The 21,476-nt window shown below is 38.2% G+C and overlaps 1 protein-coding gene across 7 annotated transcripts in view; it reads left to right on the plus strand.

Annotated features, from left to right (window-relative positions):
• APP (amyloid beta precursor protein) overlaps positions 1–21,476 on the plus strand; it is a 223,047-nt gene that overhangs the window by 96,863 nt on the left and 104,708 nt on the right. For all 7 annotated transcript variants that reach the window (XM_081086575.1, XM_081086576.1, XM_081086570.1 and 4 more), the window contains exons 4-5: positions 6,238–6,350; positions 8,401–8,594. In XM_081086575.1, coding sequence (XP_080942701.1) covers positions 6,238–6,350; positions 8,401–8,594 — 307 coding nt within the window. The remainder of the gene's footprint in view (positions 1–6,237; positions 6,351–8,400; positions 8,595–21,476) is intronic.

Raw genomic sequence — 21,476 nt, forward strand, 5'->3', positions numbered from 1 at the left:
TATTGATTTCAGAGAGAAGGGAGAGGGAGAGAAAGATAGAAGCATTAATGATGAGAGAAAATCATTGGTTGGCTGCCTCCTGCAGGCCCCATACTGGGGATCTAGCCCGCCAACCAGGAACCGAACCGTGACCTCTTGGTTCAGAGATCGACTGTCAACCACAGAGCCACGTAGGCTGGGCTGGACTGTATTTTTGTAAAATGGGTAATACAGTAAAATTTATGTCATAGCTCATCATAGAAAGTTTTTTTTTAATTTTTAAGTTTCTGGTTATTGCATTCTGAAACACTTTTTAGATGGTTTGTCTTTTAATTGTGGTAAAATACACACGACATAAATTTTACCATCTTATCCATTTTTTTAAAAGTGTACAGTTCAGTAGTGTTAAGTATGTTCACATTGTTGTACTTCTTCCTTTCTGTAATTTGGACATGATGTCTTGAGTTTCTGTGGTCATTTTGTGACCACAGAACATGAGGAGGAAAAAAGCCAAGTTGCTAATGGTGGCAGTACAGAGACACAGGCCTAGCCTGGTCCCGAGGGCATCATTGAGTACTGCAGTAGCCCCAGCCTCAGCACCAGACTGCTCATGTGGGACAGAGAATCCATGCTGTCTTGTAAGCCACCGTTCATCCTGTGTTCTAGTCTACAGAGAGCGCAGTGCATTCCCAACTGTCTTATATGGTTTGTGAGCTAACTTAAGTCTAGTTTTACTGTTGAATTGACCCCATTGTGTATTATAATATTAAAGTACTTTATAGTCTAAAAGTGACTCTACTTTTAAAAAACCAAAGGGAATTGCCAAATAAACCATTTCGACCAGAGTTTAAATTGACAGTGAGTTGAGTTGTCACTGTCAGATGGAGAGTCTGGAGATCCAGGTTTTTAGGCCAGTTCTACCACCGTTTGGCCCAATGGGCAAGCCACTTGACCTGGGCTCTTTTCCTCACATCTGCAAAAAGATGTAATATGAGCTAGCCCAGTGATGGCGAACCTATGACACGTGTGTCAGAGGTGACACACGAACTCATTTTTTTGGTTTATTTTTCTTTGTTAAATGGCATTTAAATATATAAAATAAATATCAAAAATATAAGTCTTTGTTTTACTATGGTTGCAAATATCAAAAAATTTCTAAATGTGACACGGCACCAGAGTTAAGTTAGGGTTTTTCAAAATGCTGACACGCCGAGCTCAAAAGGTTCGCCATCACTGAGCTAGACTATCCTCTCACAACCACCAAAGAACCATTGGATTGAGGCTGTGGCGGCCCAATTGAATTTGAAATCATTGTTGACTTTGCCAAGACTTTTTAGTCAAAAAGGAAGCCAAACTCAGAGATCCTGTTCATTAGCTTTGAAAATTTCCTATCCATTAGGGTTGGGGGAGAGAAACCTGAATTGTGAATTTTTAAAACAAGAAATCAGGTTGTATGGTTATCAGTAAATATTCGCAGTGTACCTGGATGAATTTATCCACTAGGATTATATTGTCTATGCAGTGCCAAATTTTCTAAAGTTTGGCATAAACAGAAGCATGATTTCTTATTATGATATTTATTTTCATTTCTTTTACTTGAATTCTGTTAAGAATTTTTTTTAAAAAAAAACTGAAAGGTAAGATCAACAGAAGGTTCATTTAAAAAATAAAAGTATGCACAATTCTACATGGAAATTCCAGGTATATTCGGTCAGATTTTTTTACATTAAAAACTACTTTCAGAGCAATTTTAGTTTCACAGCAAAATTGAGTGGAGAGTAGAGAGTTCCTGTATATTTCCTCTCATATCATAGATTCTGTTAGAATTTTTAAAAGAGAAAACAAATCATGTTACACTAAGTCAGTTTGTGAGAAAAGGTTCATTATAATTTTACCACTAACTTTTAATTATAATTTTTTATTTATTGATGAGAGAGAGAGAGAGAGAGAGAGAGAGAGAGAGACATCTATTTGTTGTATGCACTCACTCATTGGTTGCTTCCTGTATGTACCCTGAACGAAGATGGAACCTGCCACCTTGGCGTACCTGGGACAACACTCTGACTGACTCAGCTTACAGCCAGGGCTCTTTATTATCATTTTTAAAATAGATTTTTTTTTGCATTTTAATTGCTTGAAATATTTGATGTGTAACATTGTGTATGTTTCTTCAATTTTGAAAATAATATAGGCAGGGCTGTAAAAACACAGATTCATTCTAAGTGTTACTTTAATGTTAGAGTACAATGAGTCTTCTGTTTTGCCAGGAGTCCTGAGGGCTTATTAAATAACCAATATTAATCCTTTAAAAGAACAATCTCATGGCAGGGGGAGCATATATTTATTGGCTATGCACAATATGAGAAACCTAAGAGTGTATTTTCAAAACTCAATGAAATGTCATTTTGCAAATTTAAAAAATTCAAGTATCCTTTCATAACTTAAAGCAATACATGCTCTTATGGTGAACATTAGATTTTACGGAGGTAATTATCTTCCTGTGACTTTGACTTTGCATTGAAAGCCAGTTCTCAACAGATTGGCCCGAGGGCAAGTAAAACAAGACAAAGGCACATTGTTTTCGGCAGCTGTTACCCTGTTATTGCCATGAGAACTCTGTCAGGCCAAAGTCAAGTGTATCTGATATCTGCTCCTGATTGACTCATGGACTGATTTAATAACCTTGGGCCAGGCATGTCATCTTTATAGTAGTTGTAAAATAGAAAAACATCACTTAGTATTTCAAACATTTGTAAATATGGCAATACAGTTGACTGGCCAGAACTAATAAACCAGGAAAGCATCTTCAAGCCATTGGTCATTTCTGGCTTCCTGTGGTCTTAAAAATTGGATAACTCAGGCATCTGGGATTCTTGCTAACAGCTTTAGTTCATTGCCTGTCCTGAGAAATCATGAAGAGTCCACCTGGGGAAGGTGTATTGGCTTTGGATTTAATGATTTTTATTTTGTATTCTCCATCTCATCTGGGTTTTAGGTGTTTTGTTTTATGTTGTTGTTGTTATTTTATAGTCTTCTATGTAAAAAAAAAAAAAAAAGGAAAATGTGATGTCACTTGCATTATTAGGTGATGTTTATCTATGGGTCACTTGGTCATAATCTCCAGAGGGTGCATGTCCCAGACACAAGGCAGGCATCGCTCACTTGGGAAGAGGGGTTTATGTAACAGGACAATCAATGGGTCCGTGCTGCCTGTCACTACTTGAGCCAATAAAGCAGAGATAGGGTTGAATCATATATGAGCATTTATTCCAATACTGTCAGCAGTGTGGGAGAGCAGCAGGTCATCCTCAAAAATCTGCTCTGCCTCTCTCCATAAGCCAGCTGCTCATATTGGGTAGAAGGACAAAGACTGCATGGGGAAGTAGGCAAAAGATATGCCCAATGGCAGGTCACAGGTCTTGAGATTTGCAAAGGCCTGCAGGTGTGCAAAGGCTGGGGGTCTTCAAAGGGCTGCCGATTCTGGTTTCTGCAATAAGGTCATTCATCTTTCCATGATAATAGGCAGCTCCCTGATGAGGAGGATGGGCTGCATTTCCAGGTGAGCTCCCAGGTCCCTTGTGCAACTGCCAGCCAGGTTAGAATGTACCGTCTTTAATCAGAACAAGACAATCACGGTTAACAGAGCATGATTAATATTTCTAACAATAATAGCTGGTGCCCAATATTCTATTTCTGCCCCTATCTATATATATAAAAGCCTAAGTATCTGTCCTACTGTCCGACTGGTGGCTGTGATGCGCAGTGACCATCAGGGGTCAGACGCTCAGCGCAGGAGCTGCCATGACCCGCATTGGCCATTTAAAAATTAAACAGCACCGCGGACCTGGTGCCAATAAGCCAACACTCATTTTCTCCCAAGTGGGACACAGACCCCGCCACCACCCCAGAGCGACACCCCACCAAATTGCAGTCAACGCTGCCAAGACCCTATGGCGTAAAATGCAGCCCACGGCCCAGCCCAGCCTGGAAACAGAAACAGTAGCTGTGAGTGCCGGGTAATGACATCACATAGCAACACCCAGCTTCCTGTCCCTAGCGACTAACCTCCTTGGAGTTTCTTCAGCCCAGGAACCCAACTTGCTTTATAACCAGGTGCAAACATTTCACAGTTTAAATGTTTGTGAAGCGTTTTCCTGGGCCTCATCTCATTTGATCCTCACAGAAGTCCTGGAGTAGGTAGATAGGAGACTTGGTAGAATCCTATTTTCTTTTTATTAGCAAGATGCAAATAGCGATATTAAAATATTTCTTCTAATGAATTTCCTTTCAATGTGCACGAATCCGTGCACCAGGACACTAGTCATTTATATTACAAGAGGTTCACACAGCTGAGATGCAATGATGCCCATGGAGCCTCAGCTACTGCCATGGAATTGGTGCCCAGGACTCATGGCCTCTTTTCCCACAAGCGGCACCTGCAGCCCTTGGGTGCACTGTGTCTCCTAAATTCTTACATTCTCTGTAATTCATCCATGCTGCAGGCCTCGTCCACTGTCCTAAAGATTTAAGGAATGATAAGATGAGAGGTTCTTTATCCCCTAAGATTTGCTTAGATTTTTATCTAACTATTATTTATTAAAGTAAATACTTAAATATCTTGAGACATCTTGTATATTTGAGCCAAAAAGGGACTAAAGTTTAAATGCCCTAATAGGCAGAGAATTTTAAAGAACCCTGCTGTATGAAGTAGCCGAAAAGGTTTCTTCTACTCCTTATTAGGGCCTTTATTCACTTTGTATGTGGCACTTCAGAAAATTTCATGTAGCATATTATGAAAGAAAACAATTATTTTCTGTGCTGCTATGTGAACAACTTGTATTCTTTGCTCACTTGGAGTCCTCGTTTGGAATCTGGTCTTGAAGTGCCCTGCTCCGTGGTCTTCCTGCTTTCATGGCCTCGCGACACTAGTCCACTCTTCATTTCACTAAAGTTGCCACCCATCCATCCGTTTACCCATCCATCCAGTGTGGTCATGTTTGCTGGAACTGGGTCAGGGATTGGGAGTAGAATGTTAAACAAGACAGATACTATCCTTACATCTTGGAACATCCATTCATTCTCTCTATAGCATACTCCTACTCATCCACTTAGACCAGTGGTTCTCAACCTTCCTAATGCCACGACCCTTTAATACAGTTCCTCATGTTGTGGTGACCCCCAATTTCATTGTCACAAATTGAACATAATTAAAGCATAGTGATTAATCACAAAAACAATATGTAATTATATATGTGTTTTCCAATGGCCTTGGGCGACCCCTGTGAAAGGGTCGTTCGACCCCCAAAGGGGTCGCGACCCACAGGTTGAGAACCGCTGACTTAGACTCGTCTCTAATGTTATTTCCATTTTGAGCTGTGTCCCAGTGCACCCAAGCAGAATTGTTCGCTATGCTGGCCCCGCACTTTTCTTCAATTCTGTTGCAGCATATAACCCCTTCATTCATCAAGACACTCAATGCCTACTGTGTACAGAATCTCTGATAAAAGCTAAGGATACACTAGTGAATAAGACAAATAAAAATTAAGCTCACAATTCACATATTACATTGTAATTATTCAACGTTCATCCTCAGAAGAACGTGAGTTTTTGTAGGACTTCATGTAGTATCTTTATATCTGCAGTACCAGCAATGCTCAAAATAATTTGCATGATATACATTTTTTTAAAAAAAAAACAGCAAAAGTCAAAGTAGTTTTTATAATTTAATTTAATTAAACTCCATGTGTATATATGTGTGGTTACATATATAAACATATATAATACAAATGTGTATACACAGATTTTGTTGGTTTGTTTAAGAAGTAGACAAATGCTAAATTTTCTATTCATTTACACAGAGATTAAAGTGTCTAAGAAGGAGGGGTGGGCAATGACTTGGATTGATTCAGCTGAAATGATTGCCTAGGAAATGTCAATTTGTACTTTTTACCCTTGCTGCCGTTGAATGGCAGCTCTTTTGTGATTGAGTTTACACTCAGAGATTCCTCTTAAAGATTTTACTTAAAACATGTGGGAAGTATTTTAACCACCAAGGTTGATGTGGCCAAGAACTGGGCTGCTAAGGACACTGGGCTCAACGTGTTAAGGTCCTAGCTTTCTTGGATTGATGGCTTCATCCTTCCAAAAGCTGATTAACTTCTCTGACTCCTGTTAGTCCATCCCTCCTGGACACCATCCCTGAGGTAAGAACACGGTGATGCAGACAGAGTGACATGAAACTGTTTCCCTTTCTTGCAGTTGGCGAGTTTGTAAGTGATGCGCTCCTCGTCCCCGACAAGTGCAAATTCTTACACCAGGAGAGGATGGACGTCTGCGAGACCCACCTTCACTGGCACACCGTCGCCAAAGAGGTACCAGCCAGACCTTTTTTTCTCTTTTAAAGTGAAGACTTCCTATGGACATGGGTAATGGTGTGGTATTTCGAGGCAACAGCTGTGTTGATAAATAAGTTCTCTTTTACTATTAAAAAATAAGCCTTATCCATGATTATTTGTAAAGAGTCAAAAAAACAGGGCCTCTTTAGATTCATTGTGTATCGGTGCCACATTTTGTAAATTAGAAATTATAATCTTATACCCTCTAGACCTTAAAATGTAGCTCTTCTTCTAATTATTTTTGTTTACGTATTGTTTTCTTTTTCACATACAGTTTTAATGATTTACCCATTTTTTAAATTATTTATTGGGTATGCTGTCGTGGGACATGAAATAGCTTGTCCAATACCAACATGAAAACTAGTTAGAATTCAGTTCCTAAATGAAGCAGTGCAGGTTTGTGTTCACCAGGCCACGTTACCACCTTCGTTTTTCCATAGTAGGTAAGTCCATGGCACCAATCCTGGCTTTGGCTAGCCACTGCTTTTGGCAAAACTGATAAAAGACGTGAGACAATTAGCATACAATGCCACTCTTTACTATTACTATGTTTAAAATGTGCTTTTTTTTGGATACATAAATTTACTAGAAAAACTTCAGAATGTCAGTATAGCTTTTGTGTGAGAAATGCTATCAGTCCCCTAGAATTAGGGTCCTTCATCTAACACGGTGGTCAGTTTTGCTCCCCATCCCTCCCCAGGAACATGTGCCAATGTCTGGAGATATTTTTGGTCCTCACATTAGAATTGGTGGTGCTACTGGTATTGGGTGGCTAGAGGCCAGAGAGTCTGCTAAACAGTCTCCCAACCCACGAACTATCTGATGCAAAATTTCATTGGTACTGAGGTTGAGAAACCACCATCTGCCTCAGTGTAACCGCTGGATCACAACCTTATAGCTGTTGAGCAAAAAAAACACTACCTAAGATTTCATATTAATTTTGCCTTTAATAAAATATGTCTTCATTTATCGTAGAACAAAATTTTCTGTGTATAAAAATGTGTTTTACATCTTGTTGATTGGAAGAAAACAAGCCAGGCAATTTCAAGCCCAGCTATCCATCTGCGAACCTCATTTTTCATCTCTTCTTGAGTTTTCACAAAATTTTTTTCTGTTGCTAAGAAACAAAAATGACTCTAATTCCTACGAGGTCAAAATGCACTCTACTATTTTCATTGTTTACCTTCCTACATGTGTTGAAATATTAATCTTTCCTCCGTTAGCAGTGGATGCTTTCAAAGCTTCATGTTAATTTAGATTTGTGCAACTTTAGCAAATCCCAGGAAAGCAAGCAGATACTAAAGAGAAATGTCTAATGACTGTATTTTCTGCTTTATTGCAGAGAACAATTTCTTCTCTTCCCAGGATTGTTATTCTGGAGGCGAGCCAAGAGTTAGAATTTCTAGAATAAGATAGATTTAAGGGAGTGAAACACTCATCCGTAGTAGAGATTGCAGTGAATTGGGGGTATACAAGGAGCGGTCACTTCTCTTTTCTTTTTAAATATATTTTTATTGATTTCAGAGAGTAAGCGAGAGGGAGAGATAGAAACATCAATGATGAGAGAGAATCATTGATCGGCTGCCTCCTGCACACCCCCTACTGGGGATCAAGCCTGCAATCGGGCATGTGTCCTGACCTGGAATCCAACCATGACCTCCTGGTTCATATGTCGACGGCCACACTGGCTGGGGAGGAGTGGTCACATCTAGATGCACAAATGAAGCCAGAAAGCACTGATTCTCTTACATGTGTTCACCAGTGCAGGCTTCTACACCTTATTTTCCAGTTGGTTTCCATTCCTATTGTTCCTCTTCTTTTCTGTAACACAAAAAGTTAACCTTATTAAGTAAGTGATCAAGTTAAATATTACAGGTACCAAGATAGCCTGAGCAAAAAGCAAATGATCCATTCCATTGTAAAATTGGTTCTCACGGATCTGTGTGTCGCTTATTATATTTGCATTTTCTTACAGAGAATAACCTCTACTCTACTGATCTCTCTTTTTCCTCCTTCCCTTGCCTAGACCTGCAGTGAGAAGAGCACCAACCTGCACGACTACGGCATGCTGCTGCCCTGCGGGATTGACAAGTTCCGAGGGGTGGAGTTTGTATGTTGCCCGCTGGCCGAGGAAAGTGACAATGTCGATTCAGCCGATGCCGAGGAGGATGACTCGGATGTCTGGTGGGGTGGAGCAGATGCAGACTACGCCGACGGGAGGTGAGCTGGCCTTTGTGATGGGCTCTCTCGGATGCTGAAACCTCCAGCGTAGAGTTGTTTCTCCTGTCAATATATCTTCCTGTTTCTCATTAAAAGGATTCCTACCCACTCCCGTCAAAGTTTGCTTTTATAGAAAAATTCTGATCATGAAGTCCTACTAGGCTTATGGCCTACTGTTTCATTTTAATGTAATTGAACAACCAGCATTGACTCACTTTTAACTATTTTAATCTCAAAAGTTGGGATCAAAATTCCATGGATATTTTAAGTCACTGGCAGTGCTACTGAGGATTGAAATCTGAGTTGGGTGGCAGGGCATTCTGCTTTGATCTGTAATTTAGAAAAAAATTTTAAATACTACTTTGGGATTATTTTATAGTCATTAGCTACATTTGAATTTTGTTAAGAAAGGTTTAGTCTTTTGGGGGGGGTTGTTTTTTCTTTTTGTGAGGGTTGTGTGTGTGTGTGTGTGTGTGTGTGTGTGTGTTGTTTTGTATTTTTGCCTTTTATCTTTTCCTTTGTGAATGAAGTCAGAAGCATTTATAAATGTTTGCTAAAGTTCTTTAACTGTCTTTGGTTTCCTGATTGCTAAGAAATATATTTTTATCACTTTTTCTTTGGGATCTTAATCTCATAACCTACAAATTCTTATTTTTAATTAAAGGCAAATATCTATATTCAGCGATGCGAAGACTTCTGTGACTAAAATGGGTCTTTTTGCTTTATCTTGAGAGTGACACACTTTTACCAGATCCTCTTTCTAATTTAGCACATTTTTTTATGTCTTGTAAAAACTGCTTTTTGTTGGGAATGGATATCAAAGTGTCTTGATCTTTTCCTCCTACACCTCTTCCAAATCGCTCATCAAATTGAAAGCATCACTAACATCTGATGAAACCCTCTCAGTGGCCCCTTCCTTTCTTGCACCCCTTACTCATCCTGGAAAAAGACCCAACAGGGCTTCTTGTTCTGGCCCCGAGCCCCCCTTATTTATTACTGTCATTCAGCAATTGCACCTTTGATTTCCATCTCTCTGGTTATACCAGTATCTGTCCTCTTTATACAGTTAATGAACTGCAGGACACTAGTGTATTATTATTTAACACTGTTGGGTTTTTTCTCCTTTTAATTTACTGCATTACCTACTACTGAGGCAACTACACAATTTATTATCCAAACCAGATTTGACACTAGGACCACAGTCAGAAACTAAAGGACCCAGACAAACTAGGTCATGTAGTTACACTAGCTATTTGTGTCTTTTCCTTATATTACCATCCAAGTTGATAATCAGTTGAAATGCTAGCCGGCTCCTTCCTAGTCACCGTCATGTATATTGCATTTCTGCTGTCCACTCCACAGTCATCCCTTGGAGACTGCCATTTCTTAGAAATACTATACTCATGGGGTTTCCAGCCTTGACATTCCTCTCTGATCATGACCTTCTGATCTTGAACCTGAAACACTCATCAGGTCCTAGTGAATTGTATCCTTCCCTCATAATCACCCCACACCCCTAGTCAAGGTTTTTAGTTCATTATCCTCCTTTTTAAAAATCATTTCTAACACGAAGAGGCTCAATAGATAACCATTTTTACATATTTCTTCTAATATCCTGGACTTGTTCATACCCTTTGCATTTTCTGAACATACTTTTCTCAATCTTCTTTATCCGGGAAAAAATAATTTCTCTCTTATAATCGCTGCTGAGTTTTCTAAGGTTGATGCCTCAAGTCGTGTAACCCTACCTGTTAATTCCATTTCTTATTCATGCTGTGACATCATCTGGGATGTTAATGTTACTAGATGTACCTAATTATCCTTACTTTGATGACTTATCACCTTCCACATAGCGGTGTGCTGAGAGAATTTTTAAAACATACAATACCTGACTATTTAGTCAGGGGCACTGACCTCTTTTCCTTTAGATTTTCAAATTTAAGAATGACAATAGCCAACACAACAATAGCCGGGTGTGAATGAATCAAAATTATACCTTTTTTTGTCAAATCGGCAAAAAATACATTTTGTTGATGTGCTGTGGAATTTTAATAATTATTTTATATGTGCCATGAGATGAAAGAGGTTGAAATTCGCTGCCCTACAATGTTCATTGGGTCCGTTTACCTGAATTTGTCCTGATGTTCCTCTTGCCCATCTCTGTGCCAGAAAAGCCAGCCCAGCACCAATGACTTTCTAGGTACAGTGGGCTCTTTATATTATTATTATTTTATTCATATATTAAAAATATTTTGCAAATGATTTACAGAAATAGGAATGAAGGGATGGTGAGAAATAACTTCATTTAGAAATTTTAATAAGAATTAATATCATAAATATTTTAATTTGAATTAAAATTTATATATATATATATAAGTCCAGATTTTTAAGGTAGGAATTTCTGGAATGGGCACTTTTTTTTTAATGCAACTGCTATTCACCTGCCAGGCATGGACCCGGAATAGATCCATATTATAAATCTAATTCCACACTTCAAATATATCTAATTGGTTCTGGCTCATCATATTTCTTAGTCTTTTTCTCGCACTTTCATTTTCACTTGATAATTGTAAAAAAAACAAAAACAAAAATCAGTACTTTTAAAACTTTAAGAGTTTATAATTTTGTTGAAGTGAGAGCATCCATTTTCTGTCCACAGTTGCAAAATACTTTTCAAATTTGGATTTATAAAAATTTGGAAACCTATTAGAAGCATAACCCAATCATTTTTATGTCTACATTAGTTCTTCTAATCACTTTTTATACACACTTCTGCCTTTGGTATTTGTCTACTTCTGAATGGTGCCAAAAAGATTTTGTTTCACAAATATAAGTGTTGCACAAGTATCATAAAAGAGGAAAGAATATTGTCAATGGCTGGCTCCTATTTTTTCCAAAAAAAAAAGATATATGTGTATATATATGTATATATATATAATTGTATATTTTTATTGATTTCAGAGAGGAAGGGAGAGGAAGAGAGAGAGATGAAACATCAATGATGAGAGAGAATCATTGATCGGCTGCCTCCTGCACCCCCCACTAGGGATTGAGCCTGCAACCCGGGCATGTGCCCTTGGCCTGAATTGAACCTGGGACCCTTCAGTCTGCAGGCCTGCACTCTGTCCACTGAGCCAAACCAGTGAGGGCTCCATAAAATATTGAATGATGTCTTCCTTCCTGTTGAATAACCAAGTGCATGAGAATACTATATTTCCTCTTTGTTCTAAGAAATGCATTGCTCAGCTCCTGAGCTTGAGAAAATCCATCTAGGATATCATCATCTAAAAACTGATGGTCTGAGGTTTTGCTTATGTGATCAATTTCATCCATCTCCTGATTTGTCTAATAATTGTGAAATATCCCCTGTCAATTTCTTCTATTTGCCAATGTGGAAAATGAACTTCTTTGATTTTCTGTTATATTCAATGAAAGTCTCTAGGCTTCTTATATGCCTTTTTGAAAGATGATGCAATATTTTGGGAACACAGTAATAAAACTGTGATAACCTCTATTACATCATCAGCAATTCCTTTATTCTTTCATTGTTACATGATTTGGTCCTTTTTAGCAGAGATGGAAATAGTTAATGAGTAATCATGAAATAATTCTTGTGGAATGACAAAAATAGAAAAATGAAGTATATAACATGTTCCATTGGACTGAGATGGTAATTACAAGATACAGTTTTATTTGACTTTTAAAAAGTAAAATTTCTCTAATAGAGTAGAAAAGTCAGAAATGTCAATCTTGCAGATAGATAAAACTGTTCAAAATGAAACTCAAAAGGTAAAATGGTGTCCAGTGGACCCTGATGGTATTCCAAGAGTTAATAGTATATCCTGCTGATCAGGAGTTTACATTTGTTATGGGATCTGTGTGACTTTATACATTAAGATACTTGGCTAACTTTCTAGCCAAGTAGCTAAATGCATAAAGGTAAGTGCTCAACAAATATTTGAATTGAATTGAATTGTCATTCCCATCAAATGCATACACAGACATAACTGGTAACTTGAGGTTAAACAAATTTGGCTTTAAAACAGAAACTACTAAGGAATATCATTCCAGACAAGCAATAATTAAGTGAAATTGCATCAGGAGTCTCTAAAGCTAGAAACATTGAAAAATGCTGGGACCTCTGGAATATGTATTACAACTGTTGAGCTGCTTTCCTACAGTTACTTCTTGAATGTCTCTTCATTGCTTTCAAGAGTGAAATAAAATAGAATAAAATGAAATTGGAATCATACATGAAAGTAAGATTTATCTCCATTTGAGCTTTTGGATAAAAGTCCATTCTTAGAGTGGCTTTCTTATTTATCCCAGCAAGCATTTTTTTGTTCCCTAGTGTCAAATTGGAGCTCTTTATTAAAAATAACAGTAGGCAAAATTTCAGGAAGTTCAAGTTATAGTCATGAGACTAGCTCAACTCCATTAGCGTTTGGCAGGCATCGTGTGATTTTAAAGATGAATAAATAAACATCAGTGTAAAGCGATGGTTCTAGACTAGGGGCAATTCTGCTGCCCAAGAGACCTTTGGAAATTTCTGCAGACATTATTAATTATCACTACTGGGGGGCGGGGGGTGCTCCTAATATTTAATGAGTAGAGACCAGAGACGTTGCTAATCATCCCACAATATAAAGGACAGCCCCACAACCAAGAAATGCCAATAAAACCAAGATTGAGAAACTGGTTTAGAAGTTTTTTCAGTACTGGGAAGTTAGGGCAAGTATTCTTTTAAAAAAAAAAAAATATTTCCATTGCAAGCATTTGTTTAACCCTGATCTCCTATGGACAGAAAAGCAAACACCCAGGAGTATGTGTCTTGAATAGATCTTTTGTGCAGATGGAAACGATTGAGATGAAAACAAACCTTCTAAACATAACTGCCTGTGTGTGTTGTGTGCTGATGAGTCAACTCCAACTGGTGACCCTATAAATGAAGGATGTCCACAGTGTCCTATCCTTACCAGCCCCACTCAGCCCCTATAGACTCACGCCTATGGCTTTTATGGAGTCAGTCCATCTTGTGTTTGGTCTTCTTCCTTTCCTGCTGCCTTCTATTTTTCCCAGCACTATTGCCTTTTACAAAGAACCTTGCCTTTTCATGATGTACCCAAAGTAGGACAGCTTCAGTTTTGTGATCTTTGCCTCCAGCAATATTTCAGGTTTAATTTGCTCTAAGTCCTGCCTATCTGTCTTTTTGATGGTCCAGGCGCAGTGGTCGGCAAACTCATTAGCCAACAGAGCCAAATATCAACAGTACAACAATTGAAATTTCTTTTGAGAGCCAGATTTTTTAAACTTAAACTGTATAGGTAGGTACATTGTTATTAACTTAATTAGGGTACTCCTAAGGCTTAGGAAGAGCCACACTCAAGGGGCCAAAGAGTCGCATTTGGCTCGTGAGCCGCAGTTTGCTGACCAGGGGTCCAGGGTATCTGTAGAGCTAACTTCCAGCACCATATTTCAAATGAATCAACTTTTTCCCATCAGTCTTCTTCACTGTCCAACTTTCCCATCCATATATAGTAATTGGGAATATGAGAGTGTCAATGATCTTAGCCTTAACCTCTATTGACACATCTTTGCTGTTGGTGATTTTTTTCCTAATTCTTCCATTGCTGCCCTTCCGATTCTCAGCCTTTTCTTGATTTCTTGGCTGCAGTCTCCATTTGAATTGATGACTGAACCAAGGTAAGCAGTGCCTTCGTTGTCTTTATCAAAGCTGTGTATTGCTTCTGTCCTCATGACTTTCGTCTGATGTTCAAATACAGTCTTGCTTTGGCACTTCCTACTTTCACTTTCATCAGCAGAGGTCATTTCAAGTCATTGTTACTTTCTGCCAGTAAGATGATGTCAGCTGCATATCTTTTTTTTTTAAATATATTTTTTTATTGATTTCAGAGAGGAAGGGAGAAGGAGAGAGAGAGAAACATCAATGATGAGAGAGAATCATTGATCAGCTGCCTCCTGCACGCCCCACACTGGGAATTGAGCCCACAGCCCAGGCATGTACCCTGACCAGGAATTGAACCATGACCTCTGGTTCATAGGTTGATGCTCAACCACTGAGCCACACTGGTTGGACCAGCTGTATATCTTAAGTTACTGATATTTCTTCCACCAATTTTCACTCCTCCTTCCTCTGAGTCTAGCCCACTTGTTCATATATGTTCTGTGTACAGATTAAACCCAGAAGGAGAGAAAATGCACCCTTTTCTGACACCCTTGCCTACAGGAAACCATTCTGCCTCTCTGCATTGTTGCGCATCAGGACAGTCACGTGCTCAGGCATGCCTGCTCCTCTCAGAGCAGCACATAGCTTTTCATGATTGGCACAGTCAGAAGCCTTATTGCAATCTAAAACACATAGGCTAACCTGAAATTCTATAAAGCATACCAGTATTCAGTGAATGCCTGTCTTAAGTGTGTCTACCTTTTCTGAATCCAGCTTGAACTTCCAGCATTTCTTGCTCCACATAAGGTAGTAGAAGCCTTAGTTGCATCACTTTAAGCATCTCTTTGCTTGGGTGGGAAATAAGAGCGATGGTCCTATAGGTGCTGTACTCCTTGGCATCTCCTTTCTTGAAGATTGGGAGGTGTATGGAACATTTCCAGTCTGAAGGCCATTGTCTTGTTTTTAATATTTCATATATTCTTGCTAGGATTTTGACAGATTCAGTCTCAGACTTGAAATATTTCTGTCAGTATTTCATCAACCCCAGTGATTTATTTATTCATAACTGCATCCATAGGTTAAAATATCATCATCAAAAATGTGCTAATACAATGGATGATTAAAGCTTCTTATTTGCACCCATTTACCTCATTGATTCTAATCATTACGTCAAATATTTTTCTTTTTATTAGTATAGTGCTGTCCATTTTGACTACAATAAATACTGGCCTTTTTTTTTTGGGACAAACAGATCATATTTGGAAATATTTGGTGTATGTAGAGGCATGGAAGATTATCTCCACTTGAAATATTTTTCTATTACATGTAATTAGAAAACTGTTGAAAGTATGATAATTTTTCAGTGGGTCAGGGAAGATCACCTATAATTTAAACTTATTGTAAGTTCAGAGTTTCTATTCATTTTTGTTTTGTTCATTTGTGTATTTTATTATGTATTTGTGGTAAAAATGTAATATTTTTATTTTTAAATAATATCTTAAGACATTTAAAATGCATTTATAATTCCTTTAATTATGTATGTTTCTTCAGAGTTTGTTTATCCGTGTCACCAGTGTCAGACATTTTTTGCTTGTTATGTTTGTGAAGCCATGTTTTTGAATTCTTTAATGAATTCAGATTTCTTCCCATATTCCATAATAAATGCTTTAAGGTAGATTTCCAAAGGTAGGATTTGGGGGTTAAAAGATGTGAGTCTTTTCACATCACTTAAAATGTATTTCAATAATGTTTATGCCCATTTACAGTGAGGTAGCAGTAGTGAATGAATTTATTTGGTCAATGTGTACTAGCCTATGCTGGATGATATTATTTTTAATAATGTGGCCCCTCTCCATACTCCCAACTTTCAGGGTTTTCCAGTTAGTGAGTTTCATGAAGATATTGACTAGGTTTTATCTTGTATACCCTTTTCTGTGCATGAGTAGTAATAGTTATAGATATTATGTGGCCTTGCTATGTGCAAACCACTTTCTGAACACCTTGCATATGTTAATCCATTTAATGGTCACAGCTTTTTAATGTCAATTTTTATTTGTAGAATGACTTAATGAGTTTTATTTGGGCTTTTCCAAAATGGGAATAGATTTATGCTGATATATCTATACTTGAGCGTTTAGTTTTTTTTCTTGTGCCAAGCAAAAATTACAGGCAGTATTTCAAATGCTAAATTCGTCCAAAACCTTCTGTAAATTCATTTTTCATTAATTCTGCATTAGAATTGTACTTAACAATATGCACTTTTCTCATCCAATTACATTTCCTTAATTTTACCTGTAGAACATATATAAATCATAACTTTAAAAATGATTAATTCATTCACCTTTGAGCATACAAAGTCTCAGGCCAATAAATAATTTTGATTGAATGATTCATAATATATTTGAGGTAAATGCAAAATGCTTCACTTTTACTGATAATCCTACATAATAAAGAGCTAATATGCTAATTAGACCAAAGAGCAGAACAACCATCTGAAGGAAGCCAGGGCTGTGAGGGCCGAGCCCCTTGCACGAATTTCGTACATAGGGCCTCTAGTATAATATATGTTGAGTCCATGTTGTTTAATCTGCCCTAGTAATGAGCCTTCAGGAGGATGGAGGTGGGGAAGTTGAGTCTAAGGCTTTAGATTAGTTTAGTACAGATGAAAAATATCAAGAAAGAAAAAAGTACGCTGTTACACATGCCTAGAAAAGGGCCAGGACCTGTAGAGGGCTAACTTATTCCCCTGGAAAAGCATCGTTTAACCCAGAGTTCCTAAAGTGAGTGAGTGATTTTTTCCACGTTCTTGTTGGTAGTAGGCAACTGGGGTTCCTGAGGTGACAGAATTTATAGACCCTACTTCTACGTTAGCAGACATCTGCTCAATCTAATGCTCTTAAAAAGGACAGAAAAGTGTCTTATTCATTATTTATGTGCAGTGTTCCACAGAGATGTCTTTTTTGTAGAGAATGGGGTTGTTATAAACATAGAGAAATATATATATAAATTACATCTCCCTTTGATCAATAGCTAGACTGTTTTAATGTTATTATTGTTTCCAGATGATTTGTCATTATTGAATCAAATAAGGTAGAAACAGAGCTAATAATACAGTGTGTAAGCCCATCATGTTAAAAGTATTTATGGAGGGAAATGTTAATCCACTAACTGCATCCCAACGTAACATGTCAAAATACAAATCATAACAATGGTAAGCTTACTCTGAATGGAAGCTGTTGGTGGAGTTCTAGTGTAAATAACAGGAATATGGTTTCAATGTCTTGAACTACCTTTCTGGTAGAACTTGTGACATAATAAATACAAGACTTAGCCACAGCAACTGGGAGCATTTTTTTCTATCCTACACATGAGCCCGAATATGAGATTTTTTTGTATTCATTTATTAAGCTCGAGGGGTGGAGGAGTTACCTTTGTTCCAGAAACACACCGGGTTGCTAATAATGCTAGAGGCAGCCCATTTTCAGTCATTTCCCAGAAACTCGAGCAGAGACCCACACAAGCTGATGCTCAGCATAAGGAAAGAAATCTTGATCATGGTCATTACTGCAATCAGCATAAAATGCTCTTGGTAAAGCTTGATTTGTGAGTGGCACACTGCTAGGTAGAGTTGAAAGCCCATTTAACTATGGTCTGTGTGCTCCAAGAGCTTTTCTCAGAAATAATCACCAGTGGGTAGTATGGAGGGTGCGTTTTGCAAATACATTGTCTGCCCTTTGTGAAAGCTTGTGATTGAATCATGTGATACGTGGTGCAACGCATTGCTTTCCCAGTAGCTTGGGATGTAGAAACAGACATAGCTATACCTGAACTCAGGCTGTTGTGAGGATGCGTGCTTATTAGGGACCAGTACTTTTATCTGTTTTTAAAATTGGGTATAAGTGTTTGTTTATATTTTAGAGAGTGTTATTTGAGTTGGTCTTATTTAGATCTCTGGAGTTGAAATTATTTGAATATGTGATCATCTTTCAGCTACTTTCCTGCTTGCATTGTAAGTGGTATTAACGACTCAAGCGGGGGTGGGGGGCAACTTTAGAGGAATACAAAGTGAATCATACAGATGATAAATTACAGCCTCCCATCTTTGCCAGGGAATGAGTCAAGGAAGATTGGATTTGATGAAACAGCTCATGGCTTTGAGAAGTAACAGTCACGCTGCTGGGTTGGCAGCTACTAGCACTGTTTGAGGCTGTAACTGTATCCCTGAGTCTTGTACTTAAATGAGAAAACTAATTTGAAAATGATGAATAGGAGAGTAGCAGAAGCTTGCATTCTCTTGAGGGAGCTGGCTGCCAACTTTAATAAAAAAAATGCTGACTTTCTGTATTTAATAAGCGTGGGCCACATGTATGTCAAGAAGAAAAACAAAGCACTTTAATAGCCTTAACCAGATTACAGATGTATGGCCAAGCCGGTGGGGCTTAATTTGGTTTTCAGGCAGGTGATGGCTGGAGGTGGGATGCCTTTGACGTTCAGGGTTGGGTTGCTACCATCTGAGCTCACCTGGCAGTGGCAGTATCACCACCTTGCTTAGGGCCTGATGGCAGAAGCTGTCCTTGTAACAGCATATGGCAGAATCAGAAGATCTGGGGAACAATTCCTTTCTAGGGAATTATTTGGAGAGTTGGATTATTCAGTGCAGAGAATTTTATTCCATTGATACATGAACGATCTTTCTTTATCCCCCAATGTCTTTTAATTAAACTGTTTAAATTTTCCAAATTAAAAAAAAATAGTGGGAATAAAAGAAAATTCAGATCCTTATGATTTTAACTGGTTTCTGGCAATAGTACCCCCAGACACAAATTCCTTGTCGAAACCAACATTTGAAGATTATCTTCATTGGAAAATCTCTAGTTTAATTTAGATGGAATTTCCCATTGTTACATGTAAAGGTGGCCTTTAAAATTCTTTATTTTTCACTTGTTTTTCCTTTGCCTCAAGATGCACATATTAGCATATTATGCCCAAAGAGGTGTCCTTTACTTGATATAACAATAAACATCATGCTGGATCTTTATTTGGAAGTCGGTTTTATAGAAGTTGGCCTCCAGGAGCCCTAGAATGGGAAGTCAAACTATAGTGAGTGCACGATGCTTCCCTCTCTTAGTCTAAACTAGTAGCAGGATCTTATCACAAAGAACTCAGCAAAATTTTAATAAGCAATGTTTCCTTGGTCCAATCACTCCCCTACCCATAATCTCACACTGTCAGATAGAAAACCTTCCTTTTGGCATAATGACTAATCCCCCACCTCTGGTTTGATGATCATGGCTATTGTAACAAATTTCTTTTTAATTAGGTCTTTTAAAAGTATTATACACCTAGTAATTATTGTAATCAATAATAATAATAACTCCTTAAGCACTTTCTGTCCTAGATGAGGTTGAGAACATTATTAAAATAGGTTTTAAAGGTAAACAGCTAATGGCATTCTTATCTGATGAATTTAAATATGTAGGAGTTCTTTTTTTATTTTAGGGAAGCAGAAAATATTAGAAAATATGATTCCCTAGGATTGGAAAACTAATGTGTGATTGCTTTGGGCTCTTTTGGTTATTTTAAATAGAAATTCAGTAAGTATTCAAATAGCAGTAAAGTCATTCTACTTTTCAACTTCTGTTTATTCAAAGACCTTCAATTTTATATTCAAATTAGAGGCCCGATGCACGAAATTCACGCATCCCTGGCTTGGTCCAGAAGGTCATTTGAAAGGACATCCAGAAGGTCGTTCAGCTGTCCGGTCTAATTAGCATATTATGCTTTTATTATTATAGATTATATTTCAGAAATAGGTTTTGAAGAATCATGGTATCTTAAGCTTTACTAGTAAGTAAGGGATGATATATTAAAGTTCCAATCTTTTGCCTCCTGGATCATGCTGTTCATTTGTTTCATTTTAAGTGTTGGTACATCCTTTGAGTGTTAATGGGTCAGCCTCAGTGGTTCTCAGGATAATTTATAGTCCCTATTATTGGAAAATTGGAGCCATGGAGTCACACACGCGGAAGCACTTAGAAAATGTTTACAAGGTCGTCAAAAGGTAGCAACATTGCAGTTGCAGTAGTTTAATGCGGTTAGAGCCAATCAGAGGAACAGGATGGTGAAGACCACACTTTCATAGCATCTCAAGTCCTAGAGTCCAACCTCATGTGCAACTCACCATCAGTGCTGAAACACACTTAGCAAACCTGTGAACAGACTGTTCATAACAAGATAGCCTCCCCAGCTTCCTTCCATTTGGGAGTGTTCTTTCCCAACATGCACATGGCTACATGGGCTCTGTGTGCCCCATTCCTATCTCAAATACTGTGGTATTTAGAACCTCTGGGATCTTTAGCCCTGACTGTTAAGTAGGACTGAATATGCTTCTGCTCATGACCCCTTAGCCTTCTTATTAAACGCAGGTACTTCTGAGATGGCCAGCATTTTCAGAGAGTTCCCTTCTCCGTTAGAAGTGTTTCTCCTGATTGGAATTTAAAAACTATAAAGGCCCTCTATTAGAAATTGACAGACGGGAATGTGATGTGACTATCCCACTGTGTCCCCAAGGGCTTATTTTGTTGTGAGCTGTCTGTTTATAAAGAAATTGCTTTCTGTTGCCCAGCCTGGCATGTCCATAAATAGCCCTTTCTCATGTTTTCTTGCCCTGTGAGCAGCTTTCCAAAACTGACTCGCCTTAGTCACATCACAGAGCCAAGCTTTCCAGCCATTGAAGAGAAGGAGCACCTGGCCGGCATGGCTCAGTGGTTAGGCATTGACCTATGAACCAGGAGGTCATGGTTTGAATCCCGGTCAGGGCACATGCCCGGGTTATGGGCTCAATCCCTAGTTGGAGGCATGCAGGAGGCAGCCGATCAATGATTCTCTCTCATCTTTGATTGTTTTCTCTCTCTCTCGCTCTCCTTTCCTCTCAGAAATCAATAAAAATATTTTTTAAAAAAAGAAGAGAAGGAGGAAAAATAATTTTTTCCCCTTTCTGTCCTTCCTGCTGTTATAAACTCTCCGATTGGCAGTGGTCATGTTGGCCTGTTTGGTGTTAAAACATAACCGCGTGCTACTGTTTTAATAGCGTTCAAATAGCTAACTGGATTCATGGACATCTAAATTTAATTCCAGAAATCAATGCTATGGTAATAAGGACTGGGCCTGCGTTCTCTTAGGCCTAGTAATCTAAT

This window comes from Myotis nattereri (assembly GCF_964212035.1).
Source record: "Myotis nattereri genome assembly, chromosome: 3".
Taxonomy (NCBI): domain Eukaryota; kingdom Metazoa; phylum Chordata; class Mammalia; order Chiroptera; family Vespertilionidae; genus Myotis; species Myotis nattereri.